Here is a 21,436-nt window from a genome sequence, read left to right as displayed (position 1 = left end):
TTGCATGTTAATTACTCCACATGCTCTGTATTTGTAAATACTGCTTCAGCTTCTCAACTGGCTGCTTCAGGGCAGTGCATTGTGAATAGCTTTTGGATTGAGAGTCAGCCGTCCCAGTGTTTAAGAAATTTCAGTTGACTGTTTTCTTTACGTAGCCTGCAGTGAACAGGACTCAGAACCGGGAGCACGTCTGACCTGCCGAATTTTACTCCATCTGTTCAAGACTCCACAGCTGAACCCATGCCAGCAAGATGGCAGTAAGTGAATAAAAGTAAAGCCTTTCTGTATTGTGAAAGTACTGAGTCTCTTGCACCCCAGGAAGAGAGATACTGGACCCTCTGATTAAAGATCATGATCTGCTTGCTTTGAATAAAGCAGGCAAAGCCTGATACACTGCTTTCTGCAGAGGACAAAGAACAATATCCTTCCATTTATGTCACTCCTTGGTAGTCTGCACATTGGGAGGGAGACTCTTGGAGGCAGGAAACCGGCCAGTAGAGGTGGCCTTGCCATCACTAAGCCATTAGAGTAATGATCGCTTCTTTTTTATGTCTTGAGCTTTGTATAGCCTCTTAACTTGGTGCCAGAAGCTGCTATTTTACAGCACTCACTTTTTGTCTGATGATGGAAACAGTCCAGGAAGCTCTGTTCTTGGCTCCTCATCACTATCCTGATAGCTCAGATCTCCAAACCCAGCCTGTATTCTAGGTTAGGGTACTGTTGGAGCTTGGAGTTCATGACACAGACACTGCTCCCCATTTGGATTTCATGGTTCAGCTGTCACAGTGTGATTGGCACTATGCTTTGCAAAACTTAATTAAGTTGACCCCCTGTTATAGCTGGGAAAAGGACTAGCTTCAGGATTCTCTGAGCTGGATCTACGGTACTGGCTGGCACATAATTTGGGCAGCTCTCGAGCCTGCGCCTTTCTCTCTCTGAGTATTGCCCTTCTCCATTGTCCTCTTTGCAGACAAACCCACGGTGGGAATCCGCTCTTCCTGTGACCGTCACTTACTGGCAGCTTCCCAGAATCGCATTGTGGATGGGGCAGTCTTTGCAGTGCTGAAGGCTGTCTTTGTTCTGGGTGTGTATCTGTGTCAGCTGGGACCTGTAAGAATGTTTTTAGGGGGGTGGGAGAAGGGCACTGTATTGCCTGTGTGGCTGTACAGAAAGGCATAGGATGTCTGTTTTGGTGGATAGCTGGCTTGTGTGAAGCCCTTTGGTTGAGCTGTAAACATGCTTCTTAGCTGCAGGGACATCACTAATCGCAGGGAGAGTTTACAGAAGCTGAAGACGTTTTGTGGCTTTGGGTTTAGCATTGATGATTAAGTGACACTTGTGTTTTTCTTGTAGGAGATGCAGAGCTGAAAGGCTCTGGCTTTTCCCACCCTGGAGGCGTCGATGATCTCATGGATGATGAGCTGGGCACCAGGAGGGCCGGTGGTCGGGTAGTAACTGTAGAAACAGCTAGCTTGGATATTTATGCCAAGTATGTACTAAGGAGCATATGTCAACAGGTGAGTCTGTCCCATCTCTGGGTTTGTCCTTCTCCCTTCTGCAGACATATATCCCATATGATGTTCTTCAGACTGAGCTTGGCAGGTATTTCTTGTGAAAGATCAGTAAAGAACCTGCTATGGTACTGCCACGTGATGGCGCTAAGGATTGCTCACCATTAGCAAAAAAAGGAGAGACAAACAGTTGTCAAGAGTTAAGTGTTGCAGTATGCAGGAACTGCATCCCCTCTGCTTTGGCAACAGCACAAGGCTCATGTCCAAGGAGGGGAGTGTGGGGAGTGGTTTGCTGAGATGTATTCTGGAGGCAAAGGAGATAAGCATGAGAAAGACAGCTTGTTGAAGTGATAAATGGTACCTTTCAGAATGCAGCTTAAGTGTTGCTTGCAGCTAGGCTGTTAATGTATCCCTGGGCTTTGCAGTGCCCTGTTTAGTTAATTAAAGGAGCAACAACAAAAATCTTTTGCTTACCCTAATCTGACAACACCAGTATTTCTGTTCCTTCATGTAAAATTGACATTTGAGGAACTGAAACCTGGCTAATATGGTATTTAGTTGCAGAGTGGAGTGGCTGTTACCACTATTGTATGAAAATGGGTGTCAAAGGGTGTCCTTGGCCTTGGCTGCAAATTTTATTCTGTCAACAGGAAAGATGCAGAGTTACAATTTGAAAACTGTGTTCTGTATTACTAATGTGTGAACATTATTATTATATGTTAATACATATAATGCATACATTATCCTTGGCAACCAAGGCCAAGGACACCCTTCGACACCCATTTTCATACAATAGTGGTAACACGTGTAAACACAATACATTAGTACTGTGGTGTCCTCGTGCTTTGTGATGCTGCTGGTTATGAATTGGCAATGTTACAAGCGCACCAAGAAGAATTGGAGCTACATATTTACGAGCATAAATTCGATATACTTGGTGTTACTGAAACTGTAGCATTGATGGAAGTAAGATATTCCCTTGCTAGTCCCAGTCTGTGTAGGCAGGACTCACAGTAGGTAGAACGTACGTGTGTGTGTGTGTGTACGTACGTACACAGGAGGGAGTAGCAGTGTCAGATATCACTACTCAGTGAAATGTTGTGTTTAATACTAGTACCTCCAGTGTGAGTTGTAGATGCTGCAGAACTCACAATAGAAATGTCTGTAGGATGCATTAAACTACAGGTTGTGATTTCTCAAACTCAGAAAATGTTGCATCTCATAATCAGGTTCATATTTTATACTAGACTTCATCATGAGGGGATGGAGGAAAGGAGGAGATTATAGAATTAAGTTAAAGGTTTCTTAGGTGCAAATGATTATGAAGTAGTTGCTGGTCTGCCCTTTAGCCTGTTTAAATTAATGAAGGTAATTGTGACTGGCCTTTTGAAAAAGTTAATTTCATAGAGCTGTGATAAACCACAGTGGGAACCAAGTGGGAGGCTTGAGTCAAAGGTGCTAACCTGAATCTGATGATTGGGATGGTGGAGTTTTCCATAGTGCTTGGAAAACTTGTTCATAGTGCTTTCCTGTGAAGAGGCAGATGAGGGGCTCGTTTCAGTAATGTGAAACCTGTGGAAGTGGCTGTTCCTTAAAAAAAAAACGTTGCAGAAAGAGAGAGTCTAGAAATCCCTCAAGGATGAAGATGGTAGTTGACTTCATATTTATTTGTGAGATTATACCAATGAAGAGGAGCAAAGTCTGAATTCTTGTCGGAAGCTGAGCAAGTGGCAAAAAGGGTCTTCCCAAGGGTATGCATGTTACAAGCACAAGGAAGAGAAGTTTCAAGAGATTATGATGTAGCGACATTGAAGGGAACAAATGCCACAGGCATTAGAGAAATCACCAGATCATGTGTATTGGCAAAGTGGAAACTTCATCTGGTATGAAGTGAAGATCTAGGCTGTGGTTTCACAAGGATTTCAAACCAGAGGTTTAGCCTTTCCAGTCTTGGTGCTCTACTTAGTGCTCAGAGTGATATGTGCTACTGAGAGGGGCTGTTCCCAGCTTTCTAGGCTCAGCACCAGCACCTGTGCTTCATGAACTGGATCCTCATCTCTTCTCTGGTTGTCACTTCTCAGTGGAAGAATTCTCTCATCAGGCTTGTTCTGCAGCTGCAGAAGTGCTTATGTAGCAGTGCTCTGTAGATTTTAATTTCATGAATTTGCCTAATTGATTTTCAATATGAAAAAATTCTGTGGTAACGAATGCTGCAGGTTAACTGTAAATTGTGTGAAGAAGTACCTACCTCATGTTTGTTTTGGAAACTGTTCCCTTCATTATTATTGTACATTTAAACTGAAAAAGGGTAGATTTAGATTAGACATAAGGAAGAAGTGCTTCGCTGTGGGGGTGGTGAGACACTGGCACAGATTCCCCAGAGAAGCTGTGGCTGCCCCCTCCCTGGAAATGTTTAAGGCCAGAGGAGCAACCTGGTCTGGTGGAAGGTGTCCCTGGTGGCTGGAACTAGATGATCTTTAAGGTCCCTTCCAGCCCAAACCATTCTATGATTTGAAATTTCACCAACTGAAATTGAAAGGCTGACAATAATAGGTTTTTGTCTACCTTCTCCTCATGATTTCTGACTTTATAAATGGCTTGTGTCCAGACAATTGTTTCCCCTTCCAGGCTTCGAGAAGTCATCGGTTTTTACTAAGGATGGCATTGTATTTTCCATCACTATTTGAGAATTAAGGGGTGTACTTAGACATGTTCTAGTTTAGCCTTAGCTGCAGCCCTGAATTATTTAATTTAGGACAACTCCAGGGCTTTGTTGTGCAGGAAATAGACCAAATAATTTTAAGTGATCCCTTATGATCTTTTGAGCCCATGTGGCAGTGTTGATGGAGCCTGGGCATGGCAGTAGCTGTGTACTATTAAATCATACCAATATTTTATCAAAAGAAACAGCAGCTACTGTGTTTCACTACTGCTGACTTGTCAGAGTTGATGTTTCCTCTGTTGTGATTGCTGTGCTGTGCCTGACGTCTGCTGAATCAGGATAGTACAGTTCATGAAGAGAAATGATTATCAGGCATAACTGCGTACTAATAAGTTTTTATGAGTTTGATTTCTCTGCATGTCTCTGAGACTGAAAGCAGGGACACTGGTTTGGAATCAGGCATCAGTTTAACTGTGCTGACTCTGCCTTTGTCTTGCAGGAGTGGGTAGGTGAGCGATGTCTCAAATCCCTCTGTGAGGACAGCAATGACTTGCAGGATCCTGTCCTGAGCAGCACACAGGCCCAGAGGCTGATGCAGCTGATTTGTTATCCACACCGGCTACTAGACAATGAGGAAGGAGAAAATCCACAGCGGCAGAGGATTAAACGCATCTTACAGGTGCAGGCTCCTGGCAGAATCGAGGAGTGTCCTAGTATTTGCCTAATGTAGCGTTAGAGTGGGGTCGTCCAAAATGCAGTCCTCTGAGGGGTCCGATGCTCATTGTTGTGGAAGCTGAGGGTGTGGGTTGGTTTAATTTGAACTGAGATAAGGACTCATAAGAAGTATGGATGTGTGTTGCAGAATCTGGACCAGTGGACCATGAGGCAGTCCTCGCTGGAGCTGCAGCTCATGATTAAGCAGACAGCAAGCAACGTGAGTTTGTGCTCCGAGGGACCATACAGGGATATGTGTTGCCAGTATTGAAGTGGCTGCTTGTGTGGTGGTGGGGAGGTGGCTTGGCAGAAGTGGGGCAACAGAGAGAGTCAGGCCTGTGAAAGCCAAGCCTGAAAAGGTTGCAGTGAGTCCAAGACCCAAAGAGCCGTGGGGAAATTGGTAAACCGGGTTTGTACTGAGCTGTGTTGAAATGTGCAAGCCCTGTCAGTGAGTGCTCTCAGAGAAGGACTTGGCTGTCTTTTCCCTATCTCTAGGAGATGAACTCCTTGTTAGAAAATATAGCCAAAGCCACCATTGAGGTATTCCAGCAGTCAGCAGAGACCAGCTCTGCTAGCTCTGCTGGCAATGGAGTCAACAGTATCAGTAGCTCAGCAAGTGCTACGCCTGCCAGCAACAAATCCAAACCCATCCTCAGGTAGGTGTAGTCCCAGCATGCAGCTGCCTTGTAGACGAGTGAATCATAGATTGGATTGCAAACTGCTTTTCCCTCCTGTGTTGTCACAGCTCCCTGGAGAGATCAGGAGTGTGGCTGGTGGCCCCTCTAATTGCCAAGCTTCCAACATCAGTTCAGGGCCATGTGCTAAAAGCTGCTGGAGAAGAACTGGAGAAAGGACAACATCTGGGGTCATCGTCCCGCAAAGAGCGGGACCGCCAGAAGCAGAAGAGGTGGGTCCTGGGGAAGGGGCAGGCGATGCTTGCTGTGCTGATCCCCAGCCTGGCAGTATAGCTCCATCTCTGTTCTCTCTGCAGCATGTCCCTCCTGAGCCAGCAGCCATTTCTGTCACTGGTGCTAACATGCTTGAAAGGACAGGATGAGCAGCGAGAGGGCCTCCTCACCTCTCTGTACAGTCAAGTCCAGCAGGTAGATGTCTTGCTTCTCCCCTCACTTTACTCAAGGGTTTGTTCCTCCAGCAGGCAGGTATGTCCTTGGGGATGTTGTTTTTCTGATTATATGCTCAATAAGGCAAAGATCTTACTCTGGTATAGAGTGCTTGAGCTGACCATCTCTGAGTCATTGGACAGTAGGCAGTACAAGCTGCTCTCTGTAAACTTCAGCATACATCTTGTGAATTCTGTCCTCTCTTCTAAATTTCTTAGATTGTTACAAATTGGCGGGAAGATCAGTACCAAGATGACTGCAAAGCTAAGCAGCTGATGCATGAGGCCCTGAAACTACGGCTGAATTTGGTGAGCAGTTGCAGAAAAAGAGCTTAACCATATGGGGTGAAGAGTTGTCTGCCTTTTTTCCTTTTTTTTTTTTTGGAACACATGCATACAGGAGGGGTTATATATGTCCTGAGGCAAGGAAGTAGGAGAAGCACTTGTGCTACTTCTGAGTCTTGAGCCCTCAGTGGGATAGGGTGCATGGAAAAATTCCCTTGCTCTTTTTCACCAGGCTGAAATCCACAGCCTTAATCTCTGTTTTGGAGATGTGCCTTTCCATTTCAATGCTTTTGAAGTCCACAGCACTACTGCTTTCATCTGAGGTTTGTCCTGCTGATTGCAGTCTTCTTCAGCTCTCAGCAGGAGTTGCTGTAGCACAGGATTTGCTCTGGTTTAGGCTCCTTTCTCACTTTAGAATCTTTGTGTTTCTTCATGGTGTCTTTGTGACTAAACTACTTTTCTGTGCCAGGTGGGAGGAATGTTTGATACAGTTCAGCGCAGTACACAGCAGACAACTGAGTGGGCTGTGCTTCTCCTGGACATCATCAGCAGTGGCACCGTGGACATGCAGTCAAACAAGTAACTTTCTGGCTGACTTCTGATCCATACACTTCCCAAGGGAGGGAGTCATTAGCATGGCCCCTTTTCTCATATGGGACAGTTGTCTCTCCAGACGATGTCAGAAGAGACTTCAGAGTCTCATAGCAGGCTACAACCTAGGTCCTAGTGTCCAAGTGCACTCTGACATATCCGGAGAAAACTTGGCTTTCCAGATGCAGAGAGATAAGCAGGAGAGAGCTGAGTCTGAACCTGCTATTTGGAGAAGCTGAATGGATAGACAGGAGGCCAGTTTTAATCTGTGATACTGCACTTGAGTCAAGTGTGAACACCGTGTGGTGTGTAAGCAAAAGGAGGATTAGTGTGGGAGTTAGTGTGAAGAGCGCTTGGCACTTCTGACTGTAGGCAGTACTCTCAGCAATCTATTAATGTTTGGTGTTACTATGATGGCAGAGGCTTTTTATCTGCTTCTCAGGTGACTTTGACCTTTCTGCTCTGACCAACAGTGAACTCTTCACCACCGTGTTGGATATGCTGAGTGTTCTCATCAACGGCACCCTGGCTGCTGATATGTCCAGCATTTCTCAGGGCAGCATGGAGGAGAACAAGCGGGCATACATGAATCTTGTCAAGAAACTCAGGGTGAGGGATACCAGGCCCTGTATGGGGAGCAGTGTGTGCTGTGTCATGGTTGTCCAACTATGCAGATTTACCTGTGTCTCACAAATGGTACTTGTCCTGTTACTGCTGTTTAGATAAAGCAGTGATGGTGGCCCAGATAGCTCTGTAGGGCTGAAGGTGCAAAGGTGAGATGTATTGCAGGGATAGTGGTTGACACCAGGAGAGACACAGGTGTGCTTTGGGTGATTTTTTTTTTTTCTTTTTTTTTTTTTTTCCCCTGAATGATTTTTCAAGTCTTCTCTATTCCACTTGTGCAGAAAGAGCTGGGGGACCGGCAATCTGACAGCCTGGAGAAGGTGCGACAGCTACTGCCACTTCCCAAGCAGACCCGAGATGTCATCACCTGTGAACCTCAGGGATCCCTCATTGACACCAAAGGCAATAAAATAGCTGGGTTTGACTCCATCTTCAAGAAGGAGGTAAGTGAAGCTTTTTCGTCTGCATCACAGCTCTTGAGTGCAGGTGTCACCTTGTCCTCTGACGCCTTGAGTCTACACAGCTTGGGAGGCATCTGTATGCAGCACCTTGTTGCCTGCTGAGCTTGAAGTGGCTGGCTGCATGCAGACAAGCTGGCATATAACCATGTCCAAAAAGGGCAAAGCTGGGTGTCAGTGCTTCGCAATACATGCTGCTATTGTCAGAGAAGTTACTTAAATTTTGATTTTGTACTTATGACTATATAAAGCATAAAGAGAAACCCGTAATCCCTGTCACATGAGTTACTGGGCAGTGCCAGTGTGCAGAAGACTGACAGAGATGGAATGAAGAAGACTGGCAGTTGTGGATGAAGGCCTTTAGAAATGACTGCTTTGCCATGTAGAAGAGCAGGGACCACTAGTAGGAGCTCAGGCTGTTTACTGTGACAAGTGGAGTAGAGCCTGAAGAAAGCCTAGAGTTTTTCCATACCCTCATAGGAGAAAAAAAAATGGACTTGAAGATTCTTATCTCTTTTGCTTTAAAGGGTTTGCAAGTCTCTACAAAGCAGAAGATTTCCCCTTGGGATCTGTTTGAGGGCTTGAAGCACTCAGCCCCTCTCTCCTGGGGTTGGTTTGGGACAGTCCGGGTGGATCGCAAGGTGTCTAGATTTGAGGAGCAGCAGAGACTTCTTCTGTACCACACACATTTGAAACCCAAGCCCCGCAGTTACTACCTGGAGCCGTTGCCGCTGCCCCCTGAAGAGGAAGAGCCTCCTACACCTGTGGCTTTAGAGCCGGAGAAGAAAGCAGTGGAACCAGCCAAGGCTGATAAAACAAGCTCCAATCCTGCCACTTCTACTGAAGAACGGAAGAAGAAACAGAGCAAAACCAAGAAACGCAACCAGTCTGCCACCAAAACTGAGGTAATTGTCTGCCCAACAGCTATGGACCTCCCATGTCCCCCCTTCCTAGTCACAGAGCACTCCCTTGAGTCTTCCTGAGGAGCCTTAGGGTGGTGTAATGGTGAAGATGGGATGTATTTCCTCTCACCTGGGAGTGCTGGAGCTCTGTCCCGTTCTCTTTAGCCTGGGACAGGGGAAACATTTTCTAAATCCCTCACTGGAGGGAGGGAGGCAGCCCAGCTCAGGTAGCATCCCAGGCTTCCTCCTGTGGACTTTGCAGCCCTTTCATACTCTTCATCCATTCATGAATTCCCAGTCCACATTGATCTTTCTTCCTCTTTGTCTTTGCAGGATTTTGTGTTGGGCCCTAGCCGAGGGGTTTCATATGGAGTTGGTATGCCTACAGATCTCTTGCATCACCAGTCAGGAAGCACTATGTCAAGGCTGGCATATGGGCAATCACCAGTGGGTCTCTATGCCCAGAATCAGCCTCTTCCAGCGGGTAGGTGCACAGGAGAGGTGAGCGTGTTGCACCTCTCTGGGAACCTCTTGTAAGAACCCCATCTGTGAGGTGTCCTACGCAGGTCCCTACACCTTTCCCTTTTGCCTGTTGTGTGTCTAGATACAGTGATGAACAGTCATTCTGAAGCTACAAGGCTCAGCAATAGAATGCGATTAGTCAGCCCGTTTCTCCTCCTCTTGCAGGTGGGCCTCGCCTGGATACATCCTACAGACCTGTACGCATGCCACTGGGGAAACTTGTTCAGAGTCGTCCTCCCTACAGCGGTGTGCTGCCTCCGGGGATGGGCAGCATGATGGGCATTGACCCCTCCTACAAGCCTGCAGTGTACAGACAGCAGCCTCCAGTCTCCCAGGGACAGATTCTGAGGCAGCAGCTTCAAGCAAAGTTGGTAAGTCAGAGCTGTGCTCCTGCTGTTGCTGGACCCCACAGTATGACAAGCCCGAGCTGTTTGCTGGGGCTGTCCATTCTACCCAGAACGCTCCAGCTCTCTGTTTCTGCCCTGGAAAGATGATTTTCTTGTGTCTGTTCCTCTGGCACAGCACTGTTGCCGCCTGCTTTGTGGGCCCATGTCACTAACAGTGGAGGCGCAGTGAGGTGCACTGGGGCAGTGAGAGGGGCACATCCTGGCTGTGGTGGGGATGGTAGTGGCCTCTTTGTCCCATGTCAGGGTGAGGGAGAAGTCATCGGCATGTGCACGCTGTGCAGCAGCCTCCTAGGTTTAGCAGTGACGCTACTTGTTTGGTTTGGTGGGAGGTACTGAGAAGAGAGCAAGCAGTGGCCTGCCCTTTGGAGATGTTGAAAAAGTGTTTCTGTGTTGCCTTCCAGCAGGGCCAAGGCATAATGGGACAGCAGCCTGTGCGCCAGATGGCTCCAACCCCATCCTATGGAGCACTGCAGCCCTCCCAGGTAAGTGGCAGTGACCACAGGTAAGGCTGGAATCTGGCTCCAGCACAGGGTGGCATTTTTGTTTCTGATGCTGAATCCTGAAATCTCTTGGCTCTTCTCACTCATTGGGCAGCATGGGTCTGAATCCCAGAGATGAGCAGCCTGGTATTTACAGTATTTACAGCATGCTGATGTCCTGTGTTCCACATTCTCTGTTGTACCTTACCACGTGACTCATAAAGCCTTTTTGGTTTCATTTCAGGGTTACACACCTTACGTCTCCCACATAGGCCTTCAGCAGCACCCCTCCCAGTCAGGCACAATGGTACCTCCTACCTATTCTGGCCAACCCTACCAGAATTCCCACCCCAGCTCTAATCCTGCCCTGGTGGATCCTGTTAGACAAATGCAGCAGAGACCAAGCGGCTATGTACACCAGCAGGCCCCTGGCTATGGGCACACCTTGGGCAACACACAGAGGTACCTCCCACCCTACTGGATGTTAATAAGCTGTATTTCATCAAGGGCTTCCCTGCTCTGCTCAGACATCTCTCTCTATGAAAAGCCTGTTCTCTGTGCTGTGTTATACATCATCTGAGTCCTTCGCACCCTCAGGAGAACATCTTTGTCCAGCTTTCAGTCCTGGGAAGAAACAGAGAGATGGGATGAAATTCAGAGATGTTAGCTGCAGGCAGGAGATGGTGTTACCAGCCAGAGAAAGACGGAATTGGGAAGGATGAGGAAAATGACCTGGGAAGGTCATCGTTTTGGTTTTAAGTCTAACCAGCAAATCACCATCAAAGGTTTAGATCTGGGATTTCCATTGCTCCTGGGCGGGCATAAATTCAGCAGGGAAACCATGCAGAAGAGTGGGTCAAGGAGTGTTACTTAAGACTTCTAGAAAAACAGGCTGGATGAAACCTTTGAGAGGCCCTGGTGTCCCTCACCCTTCTGCAGAGAGGCAGTGTGGTTTGCAAGGGACTCTTTGGGCTGTCTGTCTTGTTGATGGCAAAAGTTGGGTTTGGATTCAAGAAGCTGGCTGCCCGTGGATCTTTTACTCCAAGAACTTGTCCTTTTCTCTTTCAGGTTTCCTCACCAGTCAATACAGCAGGCGCCCATGATGAGTGGGATGAACCATTTGGGTCCCCAAGGAGTCCCCTCAGGAATTCGACCCAGCCAGATACTGCCTGACCAGCAGCAGCAGCAGCAGTACCTGAGGCAGCAGCAGCAACAGCAGCAGCAGATGCTGAGGGTGAGTGGTTGCTGTCGGGAGGAAGGCTGCTGGAGCTGGAGGAGGCTTGCCCAGAGTTACTTACCTCTGTGTCAGCAGCTTTCTTCTCTGCACCTCTGTGCCAGGTAGGATGTCAGCTCTCTTGGGGACTGTCTAATAATTTGCCAGGCGGTTCTCCCTGCTTTAGAGCTGGCCACTCCTGGTGGAGGCATCTGCCACACACCACCTTTTGCCAGTCACCCAGCTCAAGCTAAAGGGAAGTTAGGAGCAGTAAAGGTCTGTTTAGTCCTCTGTGGTCTGTATCCCACCTCTTCTTGCTCCAGCTGAGCCCATAAGATTGTACAGAAAGCGAGCTGCCATAGAAGTGTTGCAGGAGCTAGAAACAGTGAAAATCCCCCTGCCTTCAGTTGCCCTCTGAGCTCAAACCATGAGGTAAAGCAGGTAAAGTTGTCCCTTAGCATATAATTTTTAGGGGCATATCTGCATTTTTCAGAAGATCAAAATAAGCATCAGCTGCAGTTTCCAATGGCAGGAAATCTGGTGTGAATCAGCCCATGTACTCCACATCTGACAGCGGATGGTGGAAAACTAATCCAAAGTAAGCTGTTAGACCCAGCTCGGGTTCAGAGAAATTCACAGGCATATGTCAACATGCATGAGTATTCCATGGATTTGCATTACCATCTTATAAATACTAAATACTGACATGATATACAAATATGAATAAATTTCTTGGTGTTATGTAAATGTATTGAATTGACAGAAAAACACAGAAACAGTTTGGGTTAATTGGTGAATTGCATACCTTATGACAAAGCCTAGCAAACCTGTAGAATATGGGGAGGCTTTACATGGTACAGAGTGCTGAGGCTTTGTGTTCTGAGAGGGGCCTGAGTGAGACAGTGATTCCTGCAGAGCTGCAGTCAGCAGTATTTGAGAATTGCTGCCTTGCACTGGACAAGAGATTGCCTCTAGCATGGTCAGCAGCTTTTAGTCCTTTTGATGAGTAGCACCCCCTGACTATTCACTTGGTTTCTTTTGGCATTCTCCATCACTCATATTCAGAAAAAGAACATGCCTCAGACAAATTGCTAGCACTTCTCTTAGCTCAGTGACTTCATGTATACCTTCAGCTTTTAGCTGACATTGCCTGGTTGCTAAAAAAAAAATTTAAAAGTGGAGCGCCTAAAATCTCCCCTGTTACTGTAACTCCTGCTGCACTATCAGAGGTAAACCAGATGCGGAACAGGCTCCTGATGCGTGAGTTGGCTGTCATGGTGCAGTGGCTTGTAGAAAGGATGAATGGCCTTTTGGTTTGTCTTGCATGGAAGTGGCCAAACTGGTTTAAGATGGAAGTTAGGAGGCTGTTCTAGAAACTCGCTCCCTTTGGGTTGAATCTTTGATCCAAGCTGTAGTGTGTTTGTGACTGGTTCTTCTGCCCAATTATTATTGTCCACTGTGTTCTGCTGTTTACTGGCTTCTCCTTCTCTCTGATGTTTACCCAGCGTATTCCTACAGAGCACTTGCAGCTTCCCTAGGTTAAGTTGTTTTAACCTCCTCTTATAAAATACTGTCCCTTCTCCTGATTGTATTTTTGTCTGTTTTCTGAGTCTGTTCAAGGTTTGAACCTTACCCTTTTGATCCAGTAATTGAAACTGTGCCTAGCACCACCATGCTGGTTTTTTATGATAGCATTAGTAGTTTAATATTCTGCTAGAAATTGTTCTGATGAGAGTTCAAAACTACATTGCCAGATGGTAGATATGCCTGAAAATTGGGAGAAATGCCTAAAACTTAGGAGAAATGAAACAGCCTTGAGATCTGTGGGTATATTCTGGCTCCAGGTTCATCATGCTGAATATTCTTCTTACCATAACTAGTTCTGTCCACATCTACGTTGAAGCACTGTATCCACTTTTATCCTATTTACTGAAGTGCAACACCAGCTGGCATGAGGGGCAGAGAAGGGCAGCAAAATAGATCAAAGAGTCGTGGAATGTGGCTGAGAAAGAAAGGCTGAAATAGCTTGGTGTCAAATTAGAGAGGCAGAGACAAGAGGAAAGATAAGTCTCCACATTTTTTGTCTTAAAAAAAGCCAAAAAACCTTTATCTGTTCTTGTCCCTTGGCTGTAGGACAAGAAATAGCCTTAAATCATAACATATGAGATTCAGGGTAGAGATTAGGAAAAACTCCAGTAGTAGGAGTAATTGTGACCTAGAGCAGATTGCGTAGGGAGGTTATAGGAGCTCTGTTGCTACCTCTGGAAATATTTTGAGAACATTCAGGCAAATACTTAGTGAAGTCACTGTTGCTGATCTGAAGCAGTAGGCAAGAGCTAAACCAGCCAACCTCTTGAGGTAGCTCTTAGTTGTTTTCTGTTCTTGTGTCTTGTTTGCCAATTCATCCCCCAGCTGACCAATAGACTCATAGTTCTTTTTCTTCCATATCTGTTGATACCTGATCTTTCAGAAGAACTTTGTAACTGTCCCTATGTTTCTTGCCTTTTCTCAGCCCAGGGCAGGGTTCTGGTGAAATTTGGGTAGTTTAGGTACCTGTAAGGAAAATGGTGTGAGAGGTGTGTTAGTGCATGGAACATGCTTCCTCCTTCAGCCCTTCCTGTGCCCCATTGCTGTGTGCATTGTCCGAACAGTTCCCTGATGACCCCTTCTCTTTTTGTCCTCACAGCAACAACAACAGCAGCAGCAACAACAGCAACAGCAGCAGCAGCAACAACAGCAGCAACAACAGCAACAACAGCCACAGCAGCAACCCCAGGTCTCCACAGTGCCTCAGCCACAGGCGCAGGGTCAGCCCCCAGGGCTGGGCATGCAGGCTCTTCCCCCCCAGCAGCCCATTGTGAGTGTTCCCTCAGAGGCAGAGGGACGTGATAGACCAGCACAAATCCAACAGTGCTCCACCTGCATCCCCCCCTCTTCTCCCTCTCCTGCGCTTCCCAGGGCTTGTGTGAATGCCAAGGCTGCCGGCCAGGTGGTGTGGCTATAACTACGTTTCTCTCTTTGCAGTTCCAGCGCCAGGGCCTTCAGCAGACACAGCAGCAGCAGCAAACAGCTGCTCTGGTTCGACAGCTTCAACAACAGCTTTCCAGTAAGCCTTAGTGTTCTTCATCCTGTCCCTAGTCTCCTCCCCGCCGTTTTCTGTTGCAGGCACCCTGGTGTAGAGAAGCAAGGCCGAGCCAGACTGTTTGAGGCCTTAAATGATGCTGGCAGGGAGGTGGCATCAGGACTTAGAGCTCCTGGCCCAAGGGGCCACAGCAGCAGGGCAGGCAGTGCTTGCCAGCTTGTGAGCAACTGTCCAGATCTTCCTTCTGCTGCCTGCAGAGGAACAAGGGAGCTGAGCCTTTGTAGGGGCTGCCACACAGCTTTTCCCAAAAGGATCCAGTCTGCAGCTTTAAAGCATTCAGAGGAGTTTCCTCTGCTGCAGATGACCTCTGAGGGACACGGGGAGCTGTGACCCTGGGACACTCCCTCAGTGGATGACCCAGAGACACTGTGTTCGTATTGTGATCAGGACAAGACTTCTCGGAGGTGGGGAGGGTACTCTGGGAAGTGTTGCTGCACACTTGCTGTATTTGTGGTGTTCTGTGGGCTTCTGTGGCTGCCATCACAGACAGGGTAATGGTATAGATGGTGTTCGCTCTGACTCTGACACTGTATTCCTGTAATCTGCTGCAGGATCTAGAAACAGAACCCAGGGTCTGTGCTGTTCTCTTCTGAATGACCTGCTGTTTTATTGTCACTTCACTGGCTTTTCTGCCATAAAAATGGTAGACATGCTATGAAAATGCCAGCAATGGACTGCATAGGGTTTTTTTGCAGTGCATTAAGTGTGAGACTATGCCAGATATAAAAATGTGTGGAGTGAGGGCTTGGAAATTGTGCTTATACTTGTTCCCTGATGGAAAATTCTTAGTCCTTGTGACAGAAAAAACTTCCCCAAACCAGAAGTTTTAATGTGCTAAGTTTCTCACTAGCCTGATTCACAAACCACGAGTCTGTGCAAGGATCCCAGCCAGGACATTCAAGTATAGGAAGGCCTCATATAAGAATCTTAATATAGCAGAATAGCCATATTTTTGTATCCTGTCTGTACAGCAAACGGAGCTGTTTTATATGGAACAGATGCGTGGGTCCATTGCAGTCATGTGTCAGCATGCAGCTTCCATGCTCCCTTACTGGGTTTGCATCAGTTCCACCAGGAACCATCTGGAGTTCTTATTTGTAGTGTCTGGGATGGAGTTGAAAGCAGGACATAAACCAAGAACAGCCTGTAGGAGGGGGATGAGAATACTTTGGTCCCAGGGTAGGCTGAGTCAGGAGGCTCTGGGGTATCCCTGCGTGTGCTGTTGTCCAGCAGAGTTGAGGCGAGCTGGCTAGCCAGGTTACACTGGTCTCATTTTACTTAGTCTGACTTAGGGTCAAGCATGCTGATGGGGTTTTTGGGGAAAAAAAAAAAAAAAAGAAGAAACCTACAGAATCTTAATCAGACAATACCCAAGTATATTGTGAGCACAGTACATCACAGAACATCAGTCCCTGGAGTTTGGAAATTAATGAGGTTCTTGAATATAACTTTAGTATGTTTTCTGCCCTTTTTGTGCCCTCTGGAAGTCCTTTGGGCATGTCCTTCCGTTTGTACTGAGGTACTGACAGGGAGCCAGTATAGTTGTCTCTGAAACCTTCTCTAAGTCTGGTTGGGTGTGCCTCAGGATGAGTGTTTGACACTACCTGTCTGAGCAGTTTGTATGGCTGCAGGTGCTGTGCAGTCTTACAGGGCTGATTTATTTCAAAATCAGAAATAATTAATCCATAAACTCATCCTCCCAGCTAGCTGCCACCTTTTAGGGCTTTGTTATGTGCACCTATTCCACCATGAGGGTTGGGGGGATCTCCTCTGGAGAAGCTTTAGGATCGGAACAGGCACGTATCTGTCTCTTCCTCAGAGAATGTGGGGTCCCGACTGTTCTGCTGCCTGAAGGCTCAGACAAATGAGCAGAGCAGGGAGTGCTGTAGAGGTTAATTTTTCTTCTCACAGCCTGCAGCATACTCCTCGTACTGTGCTGGTGGCGTGGAGAGAGGGATCTATTCCGAACCAGACCTTGTGACTGTCTAACTCTGTCTTGACCTCAACAGATACACAGACACAGCAGAACAACAACCCCTTTGGACGCTACTGACGTGTGGCACTTCAGCCTGATCCAGGAGGGAGACATCACTGTGGACTGGATACAGCCTCTTCAGCCTGACCCACAAACTGGGACTGCCCCCAACCTCTGTCCCTGGGCCTGTGCCCCCAGTGCTGCTGCTGCCTGTCTCACAGGGAGATGCCAGGAGGATGGTTTTATTGTACAGAGAAAGTGTTTTTACTATCCGATTTCTACAAACGTTTATGGAAATCCCTTGTGGCTGATAGTCTCCCTTCCCACTTTGGTTTCAGTTTTTACTCAGTTTTTAGTATTTTTGTTAAAATAATGATTAAGACATTGTAAAATTTTGTACTTTATTTATACCAGATGAACCCCATACTGCAGACATTCTTGGATGAATACAGAGAGCTTACTTTGCAAAAGGAGTGTGTATTCAGACCCTGTCTCCGCACTCCTCCCAGTACAGCCCAGCAGCACCTCTCCACATGGTCTTTATCTCTTTCTCAGTAGAACTAATGTCTGCTTTTTCAGCTTTTGTGAATGGCTAAACAATTTGGTTTGGGAAAAAAAGCCCTTCTCCCCTGTTTGTTTCATAAGCTGGTGTTCACCAGCTTGCAAGGGTTTCTGCAACCTTTGTAGGATTTGTATGTTAAGATCTTTACTACTAGTCTGTGGCAGATTCTATCAGGACAAGAGGTATAAAGCAAAGAGGGGGTTGTATTGCAGGGTAATTCTGAGCCCTGACACGTCCAGCTTCCCAGCCACAGCAGTTACTGAGATGCTTAAGCTGGTACCTCTGCAGTCAAGGAGGAGCTGCAGATGGAGTGCACTCACAGCACCACTTCTCCTTGCAGCATGGTTTTGCTGATAAGCACCAAGACTCCTCTCCTGACTCGTTCTTGACAGCCACGATGCTTTCTCTGGATGCATAACATGCTCCGTTCTTAACTTTTGCCCTGGCTAATGCAGCTTGCTGCTGTGGAGTCTCAGCTCTGTAGCAGGCTGCGTTGGCTTAGTGCTTTCTGTTCCTGCAGTCTGAACCTGGAAATCACTCATCAGCACCGTTCTTTTCTATGGTTCTTCCTCAACAATTTGCTTGTGGACCTTTTGACTTGTAGTCTCTCTAGTAGCTTTTCCTGACCAGTATGTCCCATTTCTGTGGGATAGAGTGAGGCTTGCAGGGACTCGTGGAAGACCTGCACTTGATCTTAATCTAGGGGCGAATAAACAGTTTGGTAGGGCAGGCCAGAGCCAGAGGGCAAGCTTAGGGTGGGAAGAGTGGGGCTTTACCCCTCAGCTATGCTCGGACTCCTGTGAGTGCTGTCAGTGACCCTGGGCAGTGCCCCATGTCCTGGTTGCTGGGTCTGTGTCTGCTGCTGAGCCCTTTCCTGCCTGGGAGCACCTACCTGTGCCCTGCTCATCCCTAAAACACACAGCCCTTGCCCCTCTGCCAGGCTCCTGCCGCGTTGTGGGTGTGTTGGAAGGTGTTGCTGGATAGGCCTGATGGAGATGGACTCTGTTAATGAGGACAGATGCATGTGCAGTGCCGCTTCCTCCATGCATCCCTGCTTGTCCCCTTCCCTGAGGATCAGGCTGGGGAGTGGTCCCGACCTGGCTCTTGCCTCCCTCGTGCCCCAGGGGAAGCCTGTGCCAGGGCTCTGCTTGCCCCCAGCCTGTGCTGGGTGACCCCGGGGGTGGCAGCCCTGCTCCTGGCCGTGGCGGTGCCAGCTGCCCCCTGTTCTGAGGCACCCCTGGCTGGGGCAGGAGGGCGATGTTCCCCCCATCCTGCCTGGGCCGTGGGCAGGGAGTGCTCGGGGGCCCGCGGAGCCGCAGCCTGGGGGAGCTGGGCGCTGTCTCTGGGCAGAACAAGCCCATATTCTCCGTGGCCAGCGGCCCCCTCCTCCGCTAGCCCTGGGAGGCAGCTGAGCCTGCGCCAAGCGGAATCTTTGATGCTGCCTTCTGAATCGCTGCCGTGGCGGAGGTGGGAGCAGGGCGGCTCTGCAGCAGCCTGCGCCGGAGCGGGGTGGCAGCAGGCAGCGTGGCCATGGGCGGCTCTGGGCAGGGGGGCAGTGGGGTGCAGCTTGCACGGCGGCTGTGGCGGGGCTGGGGTGCTGCAGCAGAAGAGCACAGACTCGGGTGCTGAACTCCTGCTTTGTGCCCTTCAGGTCCCCAGAGATCTGGTGAAAGTGCCCCAGGGACCACCCTGCCTCCCTGGGGGAAAGAGGAAGGACTTGTCCCTCCCTGGGGCCAGGTGCCTGCTGCCAGGGTCCCCGATTTATGCCATGGCCCAGCAAGGGGGCTGCCCCTGCTCTTTCCTCCTGCAAAAGGCTCCCCCCAGCTGTGCCAGCTGCTTGGCAGGCCAGATCTGTGTGGGATGAGCTGGACTCTGGAGCTCCATCGTGGTGACAAACCCGAGACTGCCAATGTCCAAGACCCTTTGACTGCCTAGAGGCTTCCAGGGGGTTCAGGCAGCTGCAGGGGGACATGGGGACTGGGGCAAGCCCCAGTCATGGCACAGGGCATGTCTGGGGAGCTGTGCTCTACCCAGCCTGGCTATGTGCCTTGCAGCCACTGCCACTGTGCTGCACGTTAGCACTGAGCCGCGGCGGTTTTAAGCAGGTCTGACAGCTTCCAGCCCTTCTGCTCCTTCTCCGAGTTATGGCTAAATGCTGCTTGTAACAGAGCCAGAGGTGACCGGGGAGATTTTATTACACGCTGCCCATTGGGTAACGCATGTGGCTGCCCTGCTATGGCCACCTGTCCGGGTGGGGGGGGGGTGTGTGTGTGTTTGATGCTGGACTCCCTGGGGCTGGGGGCCAGCCCCAAGGGGTGGCTGGGCAGGGTCCATGGGCACCATGTGTAGGTGATGCCTCACGATGTGTGCCCAGCACATGGGGAGAAGCCCGAGGTTGTCCAAGAATTGGCATAGTGTGGGAATGGGTGGGCAGGAGCAGGTTGTGCCTCATGCACCCACCCCACGCAGCAGCCTGTGGCACAGGCTGGTCCCCACAGACCACGCCTCTGTTAAAGGTAGCAGACACTGTCATAACTGGTGTGCAAGAAAATCGATTGCTGCCCACTCAAGCACCTGAAGCTGGGAGTGGAACAGCTCTGCAAGTGCCCAACCCTCCCTGTGTGGTGCCCATAGTGAGGAGGGGGCCACAAGGCACCGCTGCAGCCACGCACCATGACCCCATCTGGGCTGGTTTTGCTGGACAGTGGGACAGACACAGGGAGCCACGCCTGGAGCCCTACTTGCTGCAGGACAGCCCGGCACCAGTCCAGGGGACCCTTCAAGACGGTCCTCAGGGCTGATGAACTGTGGTGGACATGAGGCAGGGTTGTGCATCGATCCCAAGGGGCGCTGGACCATGTTGTCTGATCAAGGGTATACAGGGTGGCAGCGTGCAGCTCACATAAGAGGCCAGCAACAGATTCGGTCAAGCTGCTGATCACTGCGAGCAGTCCCTTGGAGAGGAAGTGGGGCAGGAGGGGCAGGAAAGCTCCCACCTGCTCTGCAGCAGTAGCTGGAAGGTGCTGGGGCAGGTGAAGCCCAGCCAGTGTCAGGGCGTGGGGTTCTCCCTGTGGCTGCATGTTCACCAACTCAGCACACATGCCAGTGGCATGTGGGAGAGCTGAAATAAATGTCTGCCCTTCATGTGCTGCCATGCAAACATCTTAAATGGGAAGCAGTGGCTGCTCCGTGGAGCCCAGGTAGGGTCTGGGTTGCAGCTCTGGCAGCAGGAGGGAGGCAGAGCCCAGCTCCCCTCTCCCGGACCGGAAAGTGTGGAGGTGTCTGCTGGTAACTGCACGTCCTTCTTTGATCAGGTATCGTGGCTGATGCTGCGCTGCTATGGCAGAGAGATGCAGAGACCAGACACATCCAGCAGGACCCAAATCCATGCCCTGTTTCAAATGATTTCTGTAATCCCATCTGGCAGGAATGAAACAGAGAGGCAGCCCCACCATGGGCAGAGGCAGGCTGGAGGAGAGGCGTGCCAGGAGGTCGTGTAGGGGGGGAAGGAAGATATCCCCACGATGGAAAGGGGCATGCCAGGAGGAAAGGGGATCAATAGAGGTGCTGGGGTTTTCTGCACGGTGCTGCCGGGGCCTACGGGGCTGTGGCTGCTGACCCACTGCCTGGTGCATGGCAGGGGGTGGATGCGTGACAGGGCTGTGCCTGGCCCCGGGGCCGAGGCACCCCATATTGGTACCGAGTGAATCTTCCCTGCATCAGCTGGGCACTGCAGAGCAGTGGGAGAGGCAGGGGCAGCTCCCCCGGCCGTGGGGAAAAGTGCTGGGGCTGGAGGGCGTGGGGTGCTCCAGCTGCTGTGGGGTGTGCTGGGGCAGCACAGCCCAGGGCTATGGGGTGGGGGGGGACCCCACGCAGAGTGGCTGGGGGAGGTACAGGGTTCAGTGGGGCAGGATTCTGGATGCCCGGGGTGGTGCAGGGGTATCCAGAGTCATGCAGGGATGTCCAGGATGGTGCAGGGTGCCCAGGGCCATACAGGGATGCTCGGGATGGTGCAGGGATGCTCGAGGTGGTGTGGGATGCCCGGGATAGTGCGGGATGCCTGGGATAGTGCGGGATGCCCGGGGCGGTGCAGGGATGCCCGGGGCAGTACAGGGATGCCCGGGGTGGTGCCGGGATGCCCGGGGCGGTGCAGGGATGCTCGAGGTGCTGTGGGATGCCCGGGATGGTGCAGGGACGCCCACAGCACCTCGAGCATCCCTGCACCGCCCCGGGCCTCCCGGCACCACCCCGGGCATCCCTGTACTGCCC

General features: G+C 49.7%; 1 protein-coding gene across 4 annotated transcripts in view; it reads left to right on the top strand.

Annotated features, from left to right (window-relative positions):
• MED12 (mediator complex subunit 12) overlaps window positions 1-17,079 on the top strand; it is a 35,752-nt gene extending 18,673 nt beyond the window's left edge. The window contains exons 22-42 of one of the 4 annotated variants that reach the window (XM_026848286.1): window positions 156-257; window positions 971-1,084; window positions 1,354-1,517; window positions 4,673-4,852; window positions 5,036-5,107; window positions 5,383-5,543; window positions 5,633-5,794; window positions 5,879-5,990; window positions 6,227-6,316; window positions 6,762-6,871; window positions 7,357-7,492; window positions 7,789-7,950; window positions 8,493-8,870; window positions 9,201-9,351; window positions 9,555-9,760; window positions 10,198-10,278; window positions 10,520-10,737; window positions 11,344-11,509; window positions 14,175-14,345; window positions 14,513-14,594; window positions 16,640-17,079. In XM_026848286.1, coding sequence (XP_026704087.1) covers window positions 156-257; window positions 971-1,084; window positions 1,354-1,517; window positions 4,673-4,852; window positions 5,036-5,107; window positions 5,383-5,543; window positions 5,633-5,794; window positions 5,879-5,990; window positions 6,227-6,316; window positions 6,762-6,871; window positions 7,357-7,492; window positions 7,789-7,950; window positions 8,493-8,870; window positions 9,201-9,351; window positions 9,555-9,760; window positions 10,198-10,278; window positions 10,520-10,737; window positions 11,344-11,509; window positions 14,175-14,345; window positions 14,513-14,594; window positions 16,640-16,683 — 3,062 coding nt within the window. In that variant the 3' untranslated portion in view covers window positions 16,684-17,079. The remainder of the gene's footprint in view (window positions 1-155; window positions 258-970; window positions 1,085-1,353; window positions 1,518-4,672; window positions 4,853-5,035; window positions 5,108-5,382; window positions 5,544-5,632; window positions 5,795-5,878; window positions 5,991-6,226; window positions 6,317-6,761; window positions 6,872-7,356; window positions 7,493-7,788; window positions 7,951-8,492; window positions 8,871-9,200; window positions 9,352-9,554; window positions 9,761-10,197; window positions 10,279-10,519; window positions 10,738-11,343; window positions 11,510-14,174; window positions 14,346-14,512; window positions 14,595-16,639) is intronic. The other 3 variants (XM_026848285.1, XM_026848284.1, XM_026848283.1) reach the window with 3 other exon arrangements.
• Window positions 17,080-21,436: the final 4,357 nt, after the last annotated feature.

The sequence above is a fragment of the Athene cunicularia genome (assembly GCF_003259725.1).
Source record: "Athene cunicularia isolate RWA chromosome 4 unlocalized genomic scaffold, athCun1 chr4_part3, whole genome shotgun sequence".
Classification (NCBI taxonomy): Eukaryota; Metazoa; Chordata; class Aves; order Strigiformes; family Strigidae; genus Athene; species Athene cunicularia.
Note: the sequence above shows the minus strand (reverse complement) of the source record. Positions and strands in the feature narration are given on the sequence as shown.